At 52.0% G+C, this 20,570-nt stretch overlaps 1 protein-coding gene across 2 annotated transcripts in view; it reads left to right on the forward strand.

Moving 5' to 3' along the window:
• Positions 1-20,570, forward strand: part of LOC142476220 (voltage-dependent L-type calcium channel subunit alpha-1F-like) — a 61,614-nt gene that overhangs the window by 10,708 nt on the left and 30,336 nt on the right. For both annotated transcript variants that reach the window (XR_012791444.1, XM_075581712.1), the window contains exons 10-21: positions 240-323; positions 1,114-1,195; positions 2,821-2,847; positions 2,932-3,092; positions 3,833-4,058; positions 5,840-6,047; positions 7,778-7,898; positions 9,153-9,228; positions 12,685-12,718; positions 13,211-13,256; positions 13,661-13,793; positions 17,190-17,319. Coding sequence is in view for 1 of the 2 variants with exons in the window: in XM_075581712.1 (XP_075437827.1) it covers positions 240-323; positions 1,114-1,195; positions 2,821-2,847; positions 2,932-3,092; positions 3,833-4,058; positions 5,840-6,047; positions 7,778-7,898; positions 9,153-9,228; positions 12,685-12,718; positions 13,211-13,256; positions 13,661-13,793; positions 17,190-17,319 (1,328 nt within the window). In the remaining variant the exon portion in view is untranslated. The remainder of the gene's footprint in view (positions 1-239; positions 324-1,113; positions 1,196-2,820; positions 2,848-2,931; positions 3,093-3,832; positions 4,059-5,839; positions 6,048-7,777; positions 7,899-9,152; positions 9,229-12,684; positions 12,719-13,210; positions 13,257-13,660; positions 13,794-17,189; positions 17,320-20,570) is intronic.

A 20,570-nucleotide genomic window follows, 5' to 3' on the forward strand; every position in this document is an offset into this window, starting at 1 on the left:
CAGATAAGCCCTGCATGGTGTCTCTCATTTTCGAGTCTCTGCATGTTTGTCTCTCCTTATACCCCTCTGCCTCTCGTACATTCTGTGCCCTCACTCACAAAACCCCCTCATGCGCAGCATCACTCTGTATCTCTCACATGCAGTGTCCGCCTGCCTCTCGAGTGCAGTGTCCGCCTGCCTCTCGAGTGCAGTGTCTGTCCGTCTCTTACGCGCAGTGTCCGTCTGTCTCTCACATGCAGGCATCACTCTGGCTGATTTGACTGGCAGGAGGAAGGGGGCCCTCCAGTGGTTTATGCATCCAAACCATTCCACAGAGACCCACAGTAACTCTTGGTCTTGTTTGCTCAGTGATTTGTGGCCTTGCCCCATTGTGACTAGTGGCTAGCCCCTTCCAGTGGACTGTGGCCTCTAGTGGCTCATGGCCTGATTCCACAGTCACTTATCACCTTCCTCCCCCCGTGACTTGTGAACCTTCACTTGTAGTAACTTGTGCCGTGGTGTAACAGTGCTGGTGACTAGATTTAGTCATAGATATAGGTGTGGGGGAATTTCTAAAGAGGGACGGAGTTCAGCTCCTTATAATACTCACTAGAACAGATTGGGGTTTGTGAGAAACCCCTTCCACCTCCAAGCCCTTGCATTTCCAGTTACCCAACCTACGATGTGTTATAACGGGTCCTTTCTAGCACTCCATGTGTCTGATGGATCTTCTACAAGAACAACCAGTAGAGCAAGGGCGCCCAAGGTCAACCTTCGAAAGCAGCCAACACCCGAGGTTTCCAAGGTTTCTCTGATAAGCACTGAATTCATTCATTTACCCAGCACCTATTATTACTAGAGCAACTTGTTTGTCTTTCCCCAAAACCTGCCTTGTTGGTTACTCTTGAGGACTGAGCTTGGGGAACCGGGCACCGGAGAGATAGCTCTTTTTAGGCTTTAGATTTTTAGACCTTTTTTTTATCCTTTTGAGGAAAGAGGATTGAAAATAAAGACTGGCCCTAAATTCTGAGAGCATCTAAGGAGCTCAGCTGAGGACAGCTTCAGCGGCACAGTGACCTTCATCGTGTATGTGAGTAACTGTCTGTTACTGCTGTGTATCCCCCTCACTTTCAGCCAGCCTCCCTGCAAGTGAGACCACCTCAGTAAACACGGAGAATATAGACGAGGAGCATACTAACTGCTGCTCCCTGTGCATGTGAGTAATGTTACTCTATAATACCCCACTAACTGCTGCTCCCTGTGCATGTGAGTAATGTTACTCTATAATACCCCACTAACTGCTCGAAGGTAAGGAGGAGAACTTTGTAGGTGACTGGAAGCCAGGAGAGGGATGTAAGGAGGAGAACCTTGTAGGTGACGGGAAGCCAGGAGAGGGATGTAAGGAGGAGAACTTTGTAGGTGATGGGAAGCCAGGAGAGGGATGTAAGGAGGAGAACTTTGTAGGTGACGGGAACCAGGAGAGGGATGTAAGGAGGAGAACTTTGTAGGTGACGGGAAGCCAGGACAGGGATGTAAGGAGGAGAACGTTGTAGGTGACGGGAAGCCAGGAGAGGGATGTAAGGAGGAGAACTTTGTAGGTGACGGGAAGCCAGGTGAGAGATGTAAGGAGGAGAACTTTGTAGGTGACGGGAAGCCAGGAGAGGGATGTAAGGAGGAGAACGTTGTAGGAGATGGGAAGCCAGGAGAGGGATGTAAAGAGGAGAACTTTGTAGGTGACGGGAAGCCAGGAGAGGGATGTAAGGAGGACAACTTTGTAGGTGACGGGAAGCCAGGAGAGGGATGTAAGGAGGAGAACTTTGTACGTGACGGGAAGCCAGGAGAGGGATGTAAGGAGGAGAACTTTGTAGGTGACGGGAAGCCAGGTGAGGGATGTAAGGAGGAGAACTTTGTAGGTGACGGGAAGCCAGGTGAGGGATGTAAGGAGGAGAACTTTGTAGGTGACGGGAAGCCAGGAGAGGGATGTAAGGAGGAGAACTTTGTAGGTGACGGGAAGCCATGAGAGGGAGGTAAGGAGGAGAACTTTGTAGGTGACGGGAAGCCAGGAGAGGGATGTAAGGAGGAGAACGTTGTAGGTGACGGGAAGCCAGGAGAGGGATGTACGGAGGAGAACTTTGTAGGTGACGGGAAGCCAGGAGAGGGATGTAAGGAGAACTTTGTAGGTGACGGGAAGCCATGAGAGGGATGTAAGGAGGAGAACTTTGTAAGTGACGGGAAGCCAGGAGAGGGATGTAAGGAGGAGAACTTTGTACGTGACGGGAAGCCAGGAGAGGGATGTAAGGAGGGGAACTTTGTACGTGACGGGAAGCCAGGAGAGGGATGTAAGGAGAACTTTGTAGGTGACGGGAAGCCAGGAGAGGGATGTAAGGAGAACTTTGTAGGTGACGGGAAGCCAGGAGAGGGATTTATGGAGGAGGTGAGCAGGGACTGTTTTCGGAGAAAGTGAAATTATTATAAACTAGACCGGGGGGAAAAGGTTGCGCACCCCTGTCTGCACTCGCTCATGCCCCCCCTTATCTCCGACGTCAAATGATGCAGCGGGGTCACGTGATGTCACGTTGCCATGGCAACGGGATGTCACGTGACCCCACGGTGTTATTTGACGCCACGTCGCAGCGTCACCGAAGACAAGGTAAGGGAAGTTGCAGGGCCCTTACGCTGTCCCCCGGCATTTCATTTAAATGCCTTGGGGAAGAGCGCGGGGCCTCTGCAACCGCCGCGCTCCCCCCTGGAAAATCTTGCGCCCCCCCAGTTTGCGCACCTCTGATTTAGACTATGTTATAATCTCCTTTCCCTCTGACATTAGGTTTCCTTTCTCCCCAGGAGTAAGCTGTCCCAGACCGGGTGCTGGTGAGTATTCTGCGTGCGTTGGTGTCACTGGGAGGCATATTTGTTAGCGCGGGGGTTTAAACGCCTGCTGTCCTCGTCCCGCAGCCGCTGGGTGAAACGGTGGAATCGCGCCTTCCGGCGGAAATGCCGCGTGGCTGTGAAATCCGTCACGTTCTACTGGATGGTTCTGATCCTGGTTTTCCTGAACACCCTGACCATTGCGTCCGAACATTACCGACAGCCGGAGTGGCTCACTCAGATACAGGGTGAGCAGGGGAGCACGCGGAGAAGGGGGGCCGTCCGACTTCAACCAATGGGGTGCAGCCCCTATGGCAGCTAATTTACCCCGTCACTGCCAGAGGGGCCTGCAACGCATTGCAGAGCAATATAATACCGTGCAGAGCATTATAATATGTTTATACGGAGTTGATCCAAATAGGATGGAAAGAATCCCCAGTCGCTGCACTCAATGCGAATGAACGAAAGTATCGAGCAGCAATGGCCCCGCAGGTACTTTTCCTGGGAGTGCCGTGAGCGCAAAGATCAGCAATGTTAAATAGCACAATAATACCTGGTTATTACATTTATAGGGGCAGCATTAGTAAGCAAATCCAGTAATAGAAATCCCCGCAGAGGAGTATAAGCAGGTAGGGGTATTCGTGTTACATGTATAAATAAAGACATACAAACATATGTAGTGATCCCGGAAGGATTACACGCTGGAGACGCACTGATCTCTTTGTGTTACTTTTCTTTATTTAAAGCAGTTTAGATACAAGAGAGTCCGGGTTCTGGCACGGTTCTTATATCGCCGGACTGTACGGCGCCTTGGTGCATGCTAGCCCAGGTTTGGGGGTGCGAGCCGTGTGTAACCCCCCGTGTGTGGGGCTGGCATTGCCCTCTGCTCCCCTGCAGGGTATGCTAACAAGGTGCCCCAGGTTTGGGGGTGGGAGCCGTGTGTAACCCCCCGTGTGTGGGGCTGGCGTTGCCCTCTGCTCCCCTGCAGGGTATGCTAACAAGGTGCTGCTGTCGCTGTTCACCCTGGAGATGCTGCTGAAGATGTACAGTCTGGGTTTCCAAGCCTACTTCGTGTCCTTCTTTAACCGATTTGACTGCTTCGTGGTGTGTGGGGGGATCTTAGAGACCGTCCTCGTGGAGTTTCACATCATGTCCCCCCTGGGGATCTCTGTCCTGCGCTGTGTGCGCCTGCTGCGGATCTTCAAGGTCACAAGGTCAGCGGGACAGTGTGACAGTGTGTGTTACTGTGCCTGGGACAGTGTGATAGTGAGTGTGACAGTGTGTTACTGTGCCTGGGACAGTGTGATAGTGAGTGTGACAGTGTGTTACTGTGCCTGGGACAGTGTGATAGTGAGTGTGACAGTGTGTTACTGTGCCTGGGACATTGTGATAGTGAGTGTGACAGTGTGTGTGACAGTGTGTTACTGTGCCTGGGACAGTGTGATAGTGAGTGTGACAGTGTGTTACTGTGCCTGGGACAGTGTGTGACAGTGGGTGTTACTGTGCCTGGGACAGTGTGATAGTGTGTGTTACTGTGCCTGAGAGTGTGATAGTGTGTTTGTGTTACTGTGCCTGGGACTGTGTGATAGTGTGTTACTGTGCCTGAGAGTGTGATAATGTGTTTGTGTTACTGTGCCTGGGACTGTGTGATAGTGTGTGTGTTACTGTGCTTGAGAGTGTGATAGTGTGTGTGTTACTGTGCCTGGGCCAGTGTGATAGTGTGTGTGATAGGTTGTGTGTTATTGTGCCTGGGACATGGACACGTGTGTGTGTCAGTGTGTGTTACTGTGCCTGGGACATGGACACATGTGTGTCAGTGTGTGTTACTGTGCCTGGGACAGTGTGATAGTGTGTGACAGTGGGTGTTACTGTGCCTGGGACTGTGTGATAGTGTGTGTGTTACTGTGCCTGAGAGTGTGATAGTGTGTGTGTTACTGTGCCTGGGCCAGTGTGATAGTGTGTGTGATAGGTTGTGTGTTATTGTGCCTGGGACATGGACACGTGTGTGTGTCAGTGTGTGTTACTGTGCCTGGGACATGGACACATGTGTGTCAGTGTGTGTTACTGTGCCTGGGACAGTGTGATAGTGTGTGACAGTGTGTGTTACTGTGCCTGGGACAGTGATAGTGTGTGTGTTACTGTGCCTGGCACAGTGTAATAGTGTGTGTATTACTGTGCCTGAGAGTGTGATAGTGTGTGTGTGTTACTGTGCCTGGGCCAGTGTGATAGTGTGTGTGATAGGTTGTGTGTTATTGTGCCTGGGACATGGACATGTGTGTGTTACTGTGACTGGGACATGGACACGTGTGTGTGTCAGTGTGTGTTATTGTGCCTGGGACATGGACACATGTGTGTGTTACTGTGCCTGGGACATGGACACGTGTGTGTGTCAGTGTGTGTTACTGTGCCTGGGACACGCACACGTGTGTGTGTCAGTGTGTGTTACTGTGCCTGGGACACGCACACGTGTGTGTGTCAGTGTGTGTTACTGTGCCTGAGACATGCACACGTGTGTTTGTGACTGTGCCTGGGACATGCACACGTGTGTGTGTCAGTGTGTGTTACTGTGCCTGGGACATGTACACGTGTGTGTGTCAGTGTGTGTTACTGTGCCTGGGACTTGCACACGTGTGTGTGTGACTGTGCCTGGGACATGCACACGTGTGTGTGTCAGTGTGTGTTACTGTGCCTGGACACGCACACGTGTGTGTGTCAGTGTGTGTTACTGTGCCTGAGACATGCACACGTGTGTGTGTGACTGTGCCTGGGACATGCACACGTGTGTGTGTGTCAGTGTGTGTTACTGTGCCTGGGACACGCACACGTGTGTGTGTCAGTGTGTGTTACTGTGCCTGAGACATGCACGTGTGTGTGTGTGTATGTCAGTGTGTGTTACTGTGCCTGGGACACGCACACGTGTGTGTGTCAGTGTGTGTTACTGTGCCTGGGACATGCACACGTGTGTGTCAGTATCCCATTCTCCCCTCGCACACAGACACTGGGCGTCTCTCAGTAACCTGGTGGCCTCCTTGCTGAACTCCATGAAGTCCATCGCGTCCCTGCTGCTGCTCCTCTTCCTGTTCATCATCATCTTCTCGCTGCTCGGGATGCAGCTCTTCGGGGGGAAATTCAACTTCGACGAGACCCAGACCAAGAGAAGCACCTTCGATACCTTCCCCCAGGCTCTGCTCACTGTCTTTCAGGTGCCGACCCCCGAACCTGCACCCACCTACTGTCATGTGCCCTCATCACATACTTAAGGGCCCATAACCCAACCACACAGTCCCCATCTCGCTTTGCTTATGGGCCCTTAAGTATGTGATGAGGGCACATGACAGTTATATTAATTGTTCACTTTTATTATTTGATTCCCTATATTAGTAGCGTGTGCTCTGGCACTTCAGATATTGAGTCACGTATATTATTATTCACTTAAACAGTCGCAGAGCGCACGATTACACACGCTCAGATTGTCAACCCCAGTCTAACCTGCCCCAGTCCCAGTATAACCCGCCCCAGTCCCAGTATAACCCACCCCGGTCCCAGTATAACCCACCCCGGTCCCAGTGTAACCCGCCCCGGTCCCAGTATAACTCGCCCCGGTCCCAGTATAACCCACCCCAGTCCCAGTATAACCCACCCCAGTTCCAGTTTAACCCGCCCCAGTCCCAGTATAACCCACCCCAGTCCCAGTATAACCTGCCCCAGTCCCAGTATAACCCGCCCCAGTCCCAGTATAACCTGCCCCAGTCCCGTATAACCCGCCCCAGTGTAACCTGCCGCAGTGACAGTATAACCCGCCCCAGTCCCAGTATAACCCGCCTCAGTCCCAGTAGAACCTGCCTCAGTCCTGGTATAACCTGCCCCAGTATAACCTGCCCCAGTCCCAGTATAACCAGCCCCAGTCCCAGTATAACCCGCCCCAGTCCCAGTATAACCTGCCCCAGTCCCGTATAACCCGCCCCAGTGTAACCTGCCCCAGTATAACCCGCCCCAGTCCCAGTATAACCCGCCCCAGTCCCAGTAGAACCTGCCTCAGTCCTGGTATAACCTGCCCCAGTATAACCCGCCCCAGTCCCAGTAGAACCTGCCTCAGTCCTGGTATAACCTGCCCCAGTAGAACCTGCCTCAGTTCCAGTATAACCCACCCCAATCCTAGTATAATCCGCCCCAGTCCCAGTATAACCCGCCCCGGTCCCAGTGTAACCCGCCCCGGTCCCAGTATAACCCGCCCCGGTCCCAGTATAACCCGCCCCGGTCCCAGTATAACCTGCCTTAGTCCCAGTATAACCCGCCCCGGTCCCAGTATAACCCACCCCGGTCCCAGTATAACCCACCCCAGTCCCAGTATAACCCGCCCCAGTCCCAGTATAACCCGCCCCAGTCCCAGTATAACCCGCCCCAGTCCCAGTATAACCCACCCCAGTCCCAGCATAACCCGCCCCGGTCCCAGTGTAACCCGCCCCGGTCCCAGTATAACCCACCCCGGTCCCAGTATAACCCACCCCAGTCCCAGTATAACCCGCCCCAGTCCCAGTATAACCCGCCCCAGTCCCAGTATAACCCGCCCCAGTCCCAGTATAACCCGCCCCAGTCCCAGTATAACCCGCCCCAGTCCCAGTATAACCCGCCCCAGTCCCAGTATAACCCGCCCCAGTCCCAGTATAACCCGCCCCAGTCCCAGTATAACCCGCCCCGGTCCCAGTATAACCTGGTTGTTTCTGTGCTGGTGAAACTGACATTGGAAAAGCAAATCCAGTGATAGGAACAGAACGTGCCGGTCACTGTGACAATCATCACCTCTCCTTCTCCCACCTCCCACGTTCTCTCTCTCTCTCTCCCTCTCTTCCCCTCCCCTACCTCTACCCCCCCCCCCCCCCCACCTCTCTCTCTCCCCTCTCTCTCCCCTATCCCTCTGTGGGGCCTCCCTCAGATTCTGACGGGGGAAGACTGGAACGCGGTGATGTATGACGGGATCATGGCGTATGGAGGACCCTTTTTTCCTGGCATGCTGGTCTGTGTGTATTTTATCATCCTCTTCATCTGCGGGAACTGTATCCTTGCAGCCCCGCGGGCAGCTGTACGGGTATACCCGAGGGGATACCCGGGGGGATACCCGGGGGGATACCCGGGGGTCCTACCGAAGGATACTTTGTGTCAATCACAAAGAGGTGTCACTTCTCCTGGGAACCCGACCACCCATAGTTATCGCACACCGCACATTAGAAAAAGGGCAACTTTGAAATATAAATTCATGTCTGACTGTATGTCTGACTGTATGTCTGACTGTATGTCTGAAGCGCTTATTCCCATGATCTGTTATTTGTATTATTTGCTATTTATATTATTATGTCACATATATATCTACTGTGAAGCGCTATGTACATTAATGGCGTTATAGAAATAAAGACATACATACCTGTACGTACATACAAACATACATCCTGTACATATATACATACATACCTGTACATACATACATACCTGTACATACATACATACCTGTACATACATACCTGTACATATATACCTGTACATACATACATGTACATACCTGTACATACATACATACCTGTACATACATACATACCTGTACATACATACATTCCTGTACATACATACATACATACCTGTACATACATACATACATACCTGTACATACCTGTACATACATACCTGTACATACATGTACATACATACATACCTGTACATACCTGTACATACATACATAAATGGATAAAATCAAAGGGTTGAAAAAAGAATAAGGGAAGTTACTCACTGCAAGAGTCAGTATGTTTCCATAACCAACCTGTATCTCACATTCAAATCCTCAACATAATCTGCCCCAGTCCCAGTATAACCTGCCCCAATCCCAGTATAACCTGCCTCAGTCCCAGTATAACCTGCCCCAATCCCAGTATAACCTGCCTCAGTCCCAGTATAACCTGCCCCAGTCCCAGTATAACCTGCCCCAATCCCAGTATAACCTGCCTCAGTCCCAGTATAACCTGCCCCAATCCCAATATAACCTGCCTCCGGCCCAGTATAACCTGCACCAGTCCCAGTATAACCTGCCCCAATCCCAGTATAACCTGCCCCAGCCCCAGTATAACCCGCCCCAGTCCCAGTATAACCTGCCCCAATCCCAGTATAACCTGCCTCAGTCCCAGTATAACCTGCCCCAGCCCCAGTATAACCCGCCCCAGTGTAACTGCCTGGTCCCGTGCAGCACTGTGATGCCTGTGCCGGGGGCAGCGGGGGGGTTACTGCGCTCGGTCGCGGGGTATTTCCCTCACCTGCCCCGGCAGATATTTTACTCAACGTTTTCTTGGCGATCGCTGTGGACAATTTGGCTGACGCTGATATCAACAACAAGGACAAGAAGTGAGAACGGTGTTATACAGGGAGACCCTGTCCTCTAATACAGGGAGAGAGAGAGAGAGCCTGTCCTCTAATACAGGGAGAGAGAGAGCCTGTCCTCTAATACAGGGAGAGAGAGAGAGAGCCTGTCCTCTAATACAGGGAGAGAGAGAGCCTGTCCTCTAATACAGGGAGAGAGAGAGAGAGCCTGTCCTCTAATACAGGGAGAGAGAGAGCCTGTCCTCTAATACAGGGAGAGAGAGAGAGAGCCTGTCCTCTAATACAGGGAGAGAGAGAGAGAGAGAGAGAGAGAGCCTGTCCTCTAATACAGGGAGAGAGACCCTGTCCTCTAATACAGGGAGAGAGAGAGCCTGTCCTCTAATACAGGGAGAGAGAGAGAGAGAGCCTGTCCTCTAATACAGGGAGAGAGACCCTGTCCTCTAATACAGGGAGAGAGAGAGCCTGTCCTCTAATACAGGGAGAGAGAGAACCTGTCCTCTAATACAGGGAGAGAGAGAGAGCCTGTCCTTTAATACAGGGAGAAATAACCTATCTTCTAATACAGGGAGAGAGAGAGCGAACCTGTCCTCTAATACAGGGAGAGAGAGAGCCTGTCCTCTAATACAGGGAGAGAGAACCTATCTTCTAATACAGGGAGGGAGAGAGAGAGCCTGTCCTCTAATACAGGGAGAGAGAGAACCTGTCCTCTAATACAGGGAGAGAGAGAGAGCCTGTCCTTTAATACAGGGAGAGAGAGAACATGTCCTCTAATACAGGGAGAGAGAGAGCCTGTCCTCTAATACAGGGAGAGAGAGAGCCTGTCCTCTAATACAGGGAGAGAGAGAACCTGTCCTCTAATACAGGGAGAGAGAGAGAACCTGTCCTCTAATACAGGGAGAGAGAGAGAACCTGTCCTCTAATACAGGGAGAGAGAGAGAACCTGTCCTCTAATACAGGGAGAGAGAGAGAACCTGTCCTCTAATACAGGGAGAGAGAGAGAACCTGTCCTCTAATACAGGGAGAGAGAGAGAACCTGTCCTCTAATACAGGGATATGCCAACATGTCCTGGTAGCTGGGGAGGTACTAACAGGGATATGAATGAGTCAGTATATAGTATAGGGACTGGATATGAATGAGTCGGTATATAGTGTAGGGACTGGATATGAATGAGTCAGTATATAGTATAGGGTCTGGATATTATTGAGTCAGTATATAGTATAGGGACAGGATATGAATGAGTCAGTATATAGTGTAGGGACTGGATATGAATGAGTCAGTATATAGTATAGGGACTGGATATTATTGAGTCAGTATATAGTATAGGGACAGGATATGAATGAGTCAGTATATAGTATAGGGACTGGATATGAATGAGTCGGTATATAGTGTAGGGACTGGATATGAATGAGTCAGTATATAGTGTAGGGACTGGATATGAATGAGTCAGTATATAGTATAGGGACTGGATATGAATGAGTCAGTATATAGTATAGGGACTGGATATTATTGAGTCAGTATATAGTATAGGGACTGGATATGAATGAGTCAGTATATAGTATAGGGACTGGATATTATTGAGTCAGTATATAGTATAGGGACTGGATATTATTGAGTCAGTATATAGTATAGGGACTGGATATGAATGAGTCAGTATATAGTATAGGGACTGGATATGAATGAGTCAGTATATAGTATAGGGACTGGATATGAATGAGTCAGTATATAGTATAGGGACTGGATATGAATGAGTCAGTATATCGTATAGGGACTGGATATGAATGCGTCAGTATATAGTATAGGGACTGGATATGAATGAGTCAGTATATAGTATAGGGACTGGATATTAATCAGCCGGTATAAAGTATAAGGACTGGATATGAATGAGTCAGTATATAGTATAGGGACTGGATATGAATGAGTCAGTATATAGTATAGGGACATGATATTAATGAGTCAGTATATAGTATAGGGACAGGATATTAATGAGTCAGTATATAGTATAGGGACTGGATATGAATGAGTCAGTATATAGTAAAGGGACAGGATATTAATGAGTCAGTATATAGTATAGGGGCAGGATATGAATGAGTCAGTATATAGTAAAGGGACATGATATTAATGAGTCAGTATATAGTATAGGGACTGGATATTATTGAGTCGGTATATAGTATAGGGGCAGGATATGAATGAGTCAGTATATAATAATGGGACTGGATCTGAATGAGTCAGTATATAGTATAGGGGCAGGATATGAATGAGTCAGTATATAGTATAGGGACTGGATATTATTGAGTCAGTATATAGTATAGGGACTGGATATGAATGAGTCAGTATATAGTATAGGGGCAGGATATGAATGAGTCAGTATATAGTAAAGGGACTGGATATGAATGAGTCAGTATATAGTATAGGGACAGGATATTAATGAGTCAGTATATAGTATAGGGACTGGATATGAATGAGTTAGTATATAGTATAGGGACTGGATATTATTGAGTCAGTATATAGTATAGGGACTGGATATGAATGAGTCAGTATATAGTATAGGGACTGGATATGAATGAGTCAGTATATAGTATAGGGACTGGATATGAATGAGTCAGTATATAGTATAGGGACTGGATATGAATGAGTCAGTATATAGTATAGGGACTGGATATGAATGAGTCAGTATATAGTATAGGGACTGGATATGAATGAGTCAGTATATAGTATAGGGACATGATATTATTGAGTCAGTATATAGTATAGGGACTGGATATTAATGAGTCAGTATATAGTATAGGGACAGGATATTAATGAGTCAGTATATAGTAAAGGGACTGGATATGAATGAGTCAGTATATAGTAAAGGGACAGGATATTAATGAGTCAGTATATAGTATAGGGGCAGGATATGAATGAGTCGGTATATAGTATAGGGACAGGATATTAATGAGTCAGTATATAATACTGTCACTGGAAATTATTGAGTCGGTATATAGTATAGGGACAGGATATTAATGAGTCGGTATATAGTTTAGGGACTGGATATGAATGAGTCGGTATATAGTATAGGGCAGGATATTAATGAGTCAGTATATAGTATTGGGACTGGATATGAATGAGTCGGTATATAGTATAGGGACAGGATATTAATGAGTCAGTATATAGTATAGGGGCAGGATATGAATGAGTCAGTATATAGTATAGGGACAGGATATTAATGAGTCAGTATATAGTATTGGGACTGGATATTATTGAGTCAGTATATAGTATAGGGACTGGATATGAATGAGTCAGTATATAGTATAGGGACAGGATATTAATGAGTCAGTATATAGTATTGGGACTGGATATGAATGAGTCAGTATATAGTATAGGGACAGGATATTAATGAGTCAGTATATAGTATAGGGACTGGATATGAATGAGTCAGTATATAGTATAGGGACGGGATACTGTATATAAACGTTCCGTTGTGCTTGTGTTCCCTGCAGGGGCGCGCAGAAGGCAGACGAGAACTCCGTGAAGGTAACGCGCTGCGCCCCGCGTATGTTTTCAGAATAGGTGCAAAGGTTCTCGCCCGGCGCTGATAACGCAGAATCACACCACAACACGACCGGCGGGCGGGCGCAATAATGCCGGCTACATCTGCGTGTCCGAGGGCTGGACACACGGAGTCTGTGTATACGGGAAGATATGGATAACTCAGGAATGCTTAAGTGACAAAGGCCCATATCTACTCAGCAGTGCGCTGCCATGAGGCGCCTTTCAGCGCTGGAGGACACTGGCATCCCATTGACCTGAATGGGCTAGAAGATGCCTTAGTAAACATGGCCCATTATCGGAGCCCTGTTACAAGTTGTGTCCATTTGTCCCAAACACTCTTCCTGCCCCCCGCGGTGTCACTGGCTGAGGGGCCAGTCACACTGTTATTGGGGGAATTCCCAGGCGTGTGCAGCAGATATGTCTGATAAATAGTAATATTGCACAGTTACGTGAGCCTCCTCCTACTGTCTGCAGGTCCCATGTGAGGAGGAGGAGGAGGGAGAGGATGGCAGTGAAGCATGTAAGTATGGCAGGGAAGGGGTTACACAGCGATGCTCTGGCAGAGAAGGGGTTACACAGCGACGCTCTGGCGGGGAAGGGGTTACACAGCGACGCTCTGGCAGGGAAGGGGTTACACAGCGACGCTCTGGCAGGGAAGGGGTTACACAGCGATGCTCTGGCAGGGAAGGGGTTACACAGCGACGCTCTGGCAGGGAAGGGGTTACACAGCGATGCTCTGGCAGGGAAGGGGTTACACAGCGATGCTCTGGCAGGGAAGGGGTTACACAGCGATGCTCTGGCAGGGAAGGGGATACACAGCGACGCTCTGGCAGGGAAGGGGTTACACAGCGACGCTCTGGCAGGGAAGGGGTTACGCAGCGACGCTCTGGCAGGGAAGGGGTTACACAGATCTCTCTCTCACAGCTGAAGATGAGGAGGATGAGGAGAGCAGTCTCCCGGACTCTCACCTGGATAAACTTGCAGAGTTTGCTCCCAAGGAGAAGGTTCTCCCGATACCAGAGGGCAGCTCCTTCTTCATCCTCAGTAACACCAACCCGTGAGAAACACTGCCGGCTGTCACGCCTTTCTGTCTTTGTAGTCTCTTTCTTATGTTTCCCAATCTGACTTCTCCCTCTCTCTCACGTCTCCCTCACGCCTCTCTTTCTCATGTCTCCCTCTCACGTCTCCCTCACGCCTCTCTCTCTCATGTCTCCCTCTCACGTCTCCCTCACGCCTCTCTCTCTCATGTCTCCCTCTCACGTCTCCCTCACGCCTCTCTCTCTCATGTCTCCCTCTCACGTCTCCCTCTATCTCTCACGTCTCCCTTTCTCCCTCACGCATCTCTCACGCCGCTCTCTCTCGCCTCTCTCCCTCACGCCTCTCTCACACCTCTCTCGCACGCCTCTCTCTCTCTCACGCCTCTCTCCCTCACGTCTCTCTCTCTCACGCCTCTCTCTCTCACGCCTCTCTCTCTCACGCCTCTCTCTCTCACATCCCTCTCTCACATCCCTCTCTCTCTCATGCCTCTCTCCTCTCACGCCTCTCTCTCTCTCTCTCATGCCTCTCTCTCTCTCTCTCTCACGCCTTTCTCTCTCACGCCTCTCTCTCTCTCACATCCCTCTCTCTCTCATGCCTCTCTCCTCTCACGCCTCTCTCTCACGCCTCTCTCTCTCACGCCTCTCTCTCTCTCATGCCTCTCTCTCTCTCTCTCACGTCTCTCTCTCTCTCCCTCCCGCCTCTCTCTCTCTCACGCCTCTCTATCATGCCTCTCTCTCTCTCTCACGCCTCTCTCTCACGCCTCTCTCTCACGCCTCTCTCTCTCACGCCTCTCTCTCTCTCTCTCACGCCTCTCTCTCACGCCTCTCTCTCTCTCACGCCTCTCTCTCTTTCACGCCTCTCTCACACCTCTCTCGCACGCCTCTCTCTCACGCCTCTCTCCCTCACGCCTCTCTCTCTCACGCCTCTCTCTCTCATGCCTCTCTCTCTCACATCCCTCTCTCACATCCCTCTCTCTCTCATGCCTCTCTCCTCTCACGCCTCTCTCTCTCTCTCTCATGCCTCTCTCTCTCTCTCTCTCTCACGCCTCTCTCTCTCTCTCACGCCTCTTTCTCTCACATCCCTCTCTCTCTCATGCCTCTCTCCTCTCACGCCTCTCTCTCTCTCACGCCTCTCTCTCTCTCACGCCTCTCTCTCTCTCACGCCTCTCTCTCTCACGCCTCTCTCTCTCTCATGCCTCTCTCTCTCTCTCACGTCTCTCTCTCTCTCCCTCCTGCCTCTCTCTCTCTCACGCCTCTCTCTCACGCCTCTCTCTCACGCCTCTCTCTCACGCCTCTCTCTCACGCCTCTCTCTCACGCCTCTCTCTCACGCCTCTCTCTCTCACGCCTCTCTCTCTCTCTCACACCTCTCTCTCTCTCACGCCTCTCTCTCTCTCACGCCTCTCTCTCACGTCTCTCTCTCACGTCTCTCTCTCACGCCTCTCTCTCTCTCTCTCTCACGCTTCTCTCTCTCTCTCTCTCTCTCTCACGCCTCTCTCTCTCACGCCTCTCTCTCTCTCACGCCTCTCTCTCTCTCACGCCTCTCTCTCTCTCTCTCTCTCATGCCTCTCTCCTCTCACGCCTCTCTCTCTCTCTCACGCCTCTCTCTCTCTCTCTCACGTCTCTCTCTCTCACGCCCCTCTCTCTCTCTCACGCCTCTCTCTCTCTCACGCCTCTCTCTCTCTCTCTTTCACGCCTCTCTCTCTCTCTCACGCCTCTCTCTCTCTCACGCCTCTCTCTCTCTCACGCCTCTCTCACGCCTCTCTCTCTCTCACGCCTTCTCTCTCTCTCACACGCCTCTCTCTCTCACGCCTCTCTCTCTCTCACGCCTCTCTCTCTCTCTCACGCCTCTCTCTCTCTCACGCCTCTCTCTCTCTCACGCCTCTCTCTCTCTCACGCCTCTCTCTCTCACGCCTCTCTCTCTCTCTCTCTCTCTCTCTCTCTCTCTCTCATGCCTCTCTCTCTCTCACGCCTCTCTCTCTCACGCCTCTCTCTCTCTCTCTCACGTCTCTCTCTCTCACGCCCCTCTCTCTCTCTCACGCCTCTCTCTCTCTCACGCCTCTCTCTCTCCGCCTCTCTCTCTCACGCCTCTCTCTCTCTCACGCCTCTCTCTCTCACGCCTCTCTCTCTCTCACGCCTCTCTCTCTCTCACACGCCTCTCTCTCTCACACGCCTCTCTCTCTCACGCCTCTCTCTCTCTCACGCCTCTCTCTCTCACGCCTCTCTCTCTCTCACGCCGCTCTCTCACGCCTCTCTCTCTCACGCCTCTCTCTCTCACGCCTCTCTCTCTCACGCCTCTCTCTCTCACGCCTCTCTCTCTCTCACGCCTCTCTCTCTCTCTCTCACGTCTCTCTCTCTCACGCCCCTCTCTCTCTCTCGCGCCTCTCTCTCTCTCACGCCTCTCTCTCTCTCACACGCCTCTCTCTCTCACACGCCTCTCTCTCTCACGCCTCTCTCTCTCTCACACGCCTCTCTCTCTCACACGCCTCTCTCTCTCACGCCTCTCTCTCTCTCTCACGCCTCTCTCTCTCTCACGCCGCTCTCTCACGCCTCTCTCTCTCACGCCTCTCTCTCTCACGCCTCTCTCTCTCCGCCTCTCTCTCTCACGCCTCTCTCTCTCTCACGCCTCTCTCTCTCTCACACGCCTCTCTCTCACACGCCTCTCTCTCTCACGCCTCTCTCTCTCTCTCACGCCTCTCTCTCTCTCTCACGCCTCTCTCTCTCTCACGCCGCTCTCACACGCCTCTCTCTCTCACGCCTCTCTCTCTCTCACGCCTCTCTCTCTCTCTCACGCCTCTTCTCTCTCTCACGCCTCTCTCTCTCTCACGCCTCTCTCTCTCTCACGCCTCTCTCTCTCACGCCTCTCTCTCTCTCTCTCTCTCTCTCTCTCATGCCTCTCTCTCTCTCACGCCTCTCTCTCTCACGCCTCTCTCTCTCTCTCTCACGTCTCTCTCTCTCACGCCCCTCTCTCTCTCTCACGCCTCTCTCTCTCTCACGCCTCTCTCTCTCTCTCTCACGCCTCTCTCTCTCTCTCACGCCTCTCTCTCTCACGCCTCTCTCTCTCTCACGCCTCTCTCTCTCACGCCTCTCTCTCTCTCACGCCTCTCTCTCTCTCACACGCCTCTCTCTCTCACACGCCTCTCTCTCTCACGCCTCTCTCTCTCTCTCACGCCTCTCTCTCTCTCTCATGCCTCTCTCTCTCTCACGCCGCTCTCACACGCCTCTCTCTCTCACACGCCTCTCTCTCTCACGCCTCTCTCTCTCTCTCACGCCTCTCTCTCTCTCTCACGCCTCTCTCTCTCTCACGCCGCTCTCTCACGCCTCTCTCTCTCACGCCTCTCTCTCTCACGCCTCTCTCTCTCACGCCTCTCTCTCTCACGCCTCTCTCTCTCTCACGCCTCTCTCTCTCTCTCTGCAGGCTCCGTGTTCAGTGCCACCATCTAATTCACCATCACATTTTCACCAACCTCATCTTGATCTTCATCATCCTCAGCAGCATCTCCCTGGCAGCTGAGGACCCTATCCGCGCACACTCCTTCCGTAACCATGTGAGTGCTCACTCAGACTCGCAAGTCTACCAGCCCATGTTGTAGGACACAGTGTTATTAACCTCACACATTCACACACAGTGTCACCTGGGATGTGATGGTCACTGACACCTGAGACAGTGTGACACGGACACCTGAGACAGTGTGACACGGACACTTGAGACAGTGTGACACGGACAGTGTGACACGGACACCTGAGACAGGGTGACACCTGAGACAGGGTGACACGGACACCTGATACAGTGTGACACGGACACCTGAGACAGTGTGACACGGACACCTGAGACAGTGTGACACGGACACCTGAGACAGTGTGACACGGACACCTGAGATAGTGTGACACGGACACCTGAGACAGTGTGACACGGACACATGAGACAGTGTGACACCTGAGATAGTGTGACACGGACACCTGATACAGTGTGACACGGACACCTGATACAGTGTGACACGGACACCTGATACAGTGTGACACGGACACCTGAGACAGTGTGACACGGACACCTGAGACAGTGTGACACGGACACCTGAGACAGTGTGACACTGACACCTGAGACAGTGTGACACGGACACCTGAGACAGTGTGACACGGACACCTGATACAGTGTGACACGGACACCTGAGACAGTGTGACACGGACACCTGAGACAGTGTGACACGGACACCTGATACAGTGTGACACGGACACCTGAGACAGTGTGACACGGACACCTGAGACAGTGTGACACGGACACCTGAGACAGTGTGACACGGACACCTGAGATAGTGTGACACGGACACCTGAGACAGTGTGACACGGACACATGAGACAGTGTGACACCTGATACAGTGTGACACGGACACCTGAGACAGTGTGACACGGACACCTGAGACAGTGTGACACGGACACCTGAGACAGTGTGACACGGACACCTGAGACAGTGTGACACTGACACCTGAGACAGTGTGACACTGACACCTGAGACAGTGTGACACGGACACCTGAGACAGTGTGACACGGACACCTGAGACAGTGTGACACGGACACCTGAGACAGTGTGACACGGACACCTGAGACAGTGTGACACGGACACCTGATACAGTGTGACACGGACACCTGAGACAGTGTGACACGGACACCTGAGACAGTGTGACACGGACACCTGAGACAGTGTGACACGGACACCTGATACAGTGTGACACGGACACCTGATACAGTGTGACACGGACACCTGATACAGTGTGACACGGACACCTGAGACAGTGTGACACGGACACCTGAGACAGTGTGACACGGACACCTGAGACAGTGTGACACGGACACCTGAGACAGTGTGACACTGACACCTGAGACAGTGTGACACTGACACCTGAGACAGTGTGACACTGACACCTGAGACAGTGTGACACGGACACCTGAGACAGTGTGACACGGACACCTGAGAAAGTGTGACACGGACACCTGAGACAGTGTGACACGGACACCTGAGACAGTGTGACACGGACACCTGAGACAGTGTGACACGGACACCTGAGACAGTGTGACACGGACACCTGAGACAGTGTGACACGGACACCTGAGACAGTGTGACACGGACACCTGAGACAGTGTGACACGGACACCTGAGAAAGTGTGACACGGACACCTGAGACAGTGTGACACGGACACCTGAGACAGTGTGACACGGACACCTGAGACAGTGTGACACGGACACCTGAGACAGTGTGACACGGACACCTGAGACAGTGTGACGCGGACACCTGAGACAGTGTGACACGGACACCTGAGACAGTGTGACGCGGACACCTGAGACAGTGTGACACGGACACCTGAGACAGTGTGACACGGACACCTGAGACAGTGTGACACCTGAGATAGTGTGACACGGACACCTGAGACAGTGTGACACGGACACCTGAGACAGTGTGACACCTGAGATAGTGTGACACGGACACCTGAGACAGTGTGACACGGACACCTGAGACAGTGTGACACGGACACCTGAGACAGTGTGACACCTGAGATAGTGTGACACGGACACCTGAGACAGTGTGACACGGACACCTGAGACAATGTGACACGGACACTTGAGGCAGTGTGACACCTGAGGCAGGGTGACACTGACACCTGAGGCAGTGTGACACCTGAGGCAGGGTGACACTGACACCTGAGGCAGGGTGACACCTGAGGCAGGGTGACACTGACACCTGAGGCAGGGTGACACCTGAGGCAGGGTGACACCTGAGTCAGGGTGACACCTGAGGCAGGGTGACACTAACACCTGAGGCAGGGTGACATTAACATCTGAGGCAGGGTGACACTGACACCTGAGGCAGGGTGACACTGACACCTGAGGCAGGGTGACACTGACCCCTGAGGCAGGGTGACACCTGAGGCAGGGTGACACTGACACCTGAGGCAGTGTGACACCTGAGGCAGGGTGACACCTGAGGCAGGGTGACACTGACACCTGAGGCAGGGTTACACTGACACCTGAGGCAGGGTGACACTGACACCTGAGGCAGGGTGACACTGACCCCTGAGGCAGGGTGACACCTGAGGCAGGGTGACACTGACACCTGAGGCAGTGTGACACCTGAGGCAGGGTGTCACTGACACCTGAGGCAGGGTGACACTGACACCTGAGGCAGGGTGACACTGACACCTGAGGCAGGGTGACACTGACACCTGAGGCAGGGTGACACTGACACCTGAGGCAGGGTGACACCTGAGGCAGAGTGACACTGACACCTGAGGCAGGGTGACACTGACACCTGAGGCAGGGTGACACTGACACCTGAGGCAGGGTGACACCTGAGGCAGAGTGACACTGACACCTGAGGCAGGGTGACACTGACACCTGAGGCAAGGTGACACCTGAGGCAGGGTGATACTGACACCTGAGGCAGTGTGACACCTGAGGCAGGGTGACACTGACACCTGAGGCAGTGTGACACCTGAGGCAGGGTGACACTGACACCTGAGGCAGTGTGACACCTGAGGCAGGGTGACACTGACACCTGAGGCAGGGTGACACCTGAGGCGGGGGTGACACTGACACCTGAGGCAGTGTGACACCTGAGGCAGGGTGTCACTGACACCTGAGGCAGGGTGTCACTGACACCTGAGGCAGGCTGTCACTGACACCTGAGGCAGGGGTGACACTAACACCTGAGGCAGGGTGACACTGACACCTGAGGCAGGGTGACACTGGCACCTGAGGCAGTGTGACACCTGAGGCAGGGTGACACTGACACCTGAGGCAGGGTGA

This window comes from Ascaphus truei, unplaced genomic scaffold (assembly GCF_040206685.1).
Source record: "Ascaphus truei isolate aAscTru1 unplaced genomic scaffold, aAscTru1.hap1 HAP1_SCAFFOLD_1507, whole genome shotgun sequence".
NCBI classification, from domain to species: domain Eukaryota; kingdom Metazoa; phylum Chordata; class Amphibia; order Anura; family Ascaphidae; genus Ascaphus; species Ascaphus truei.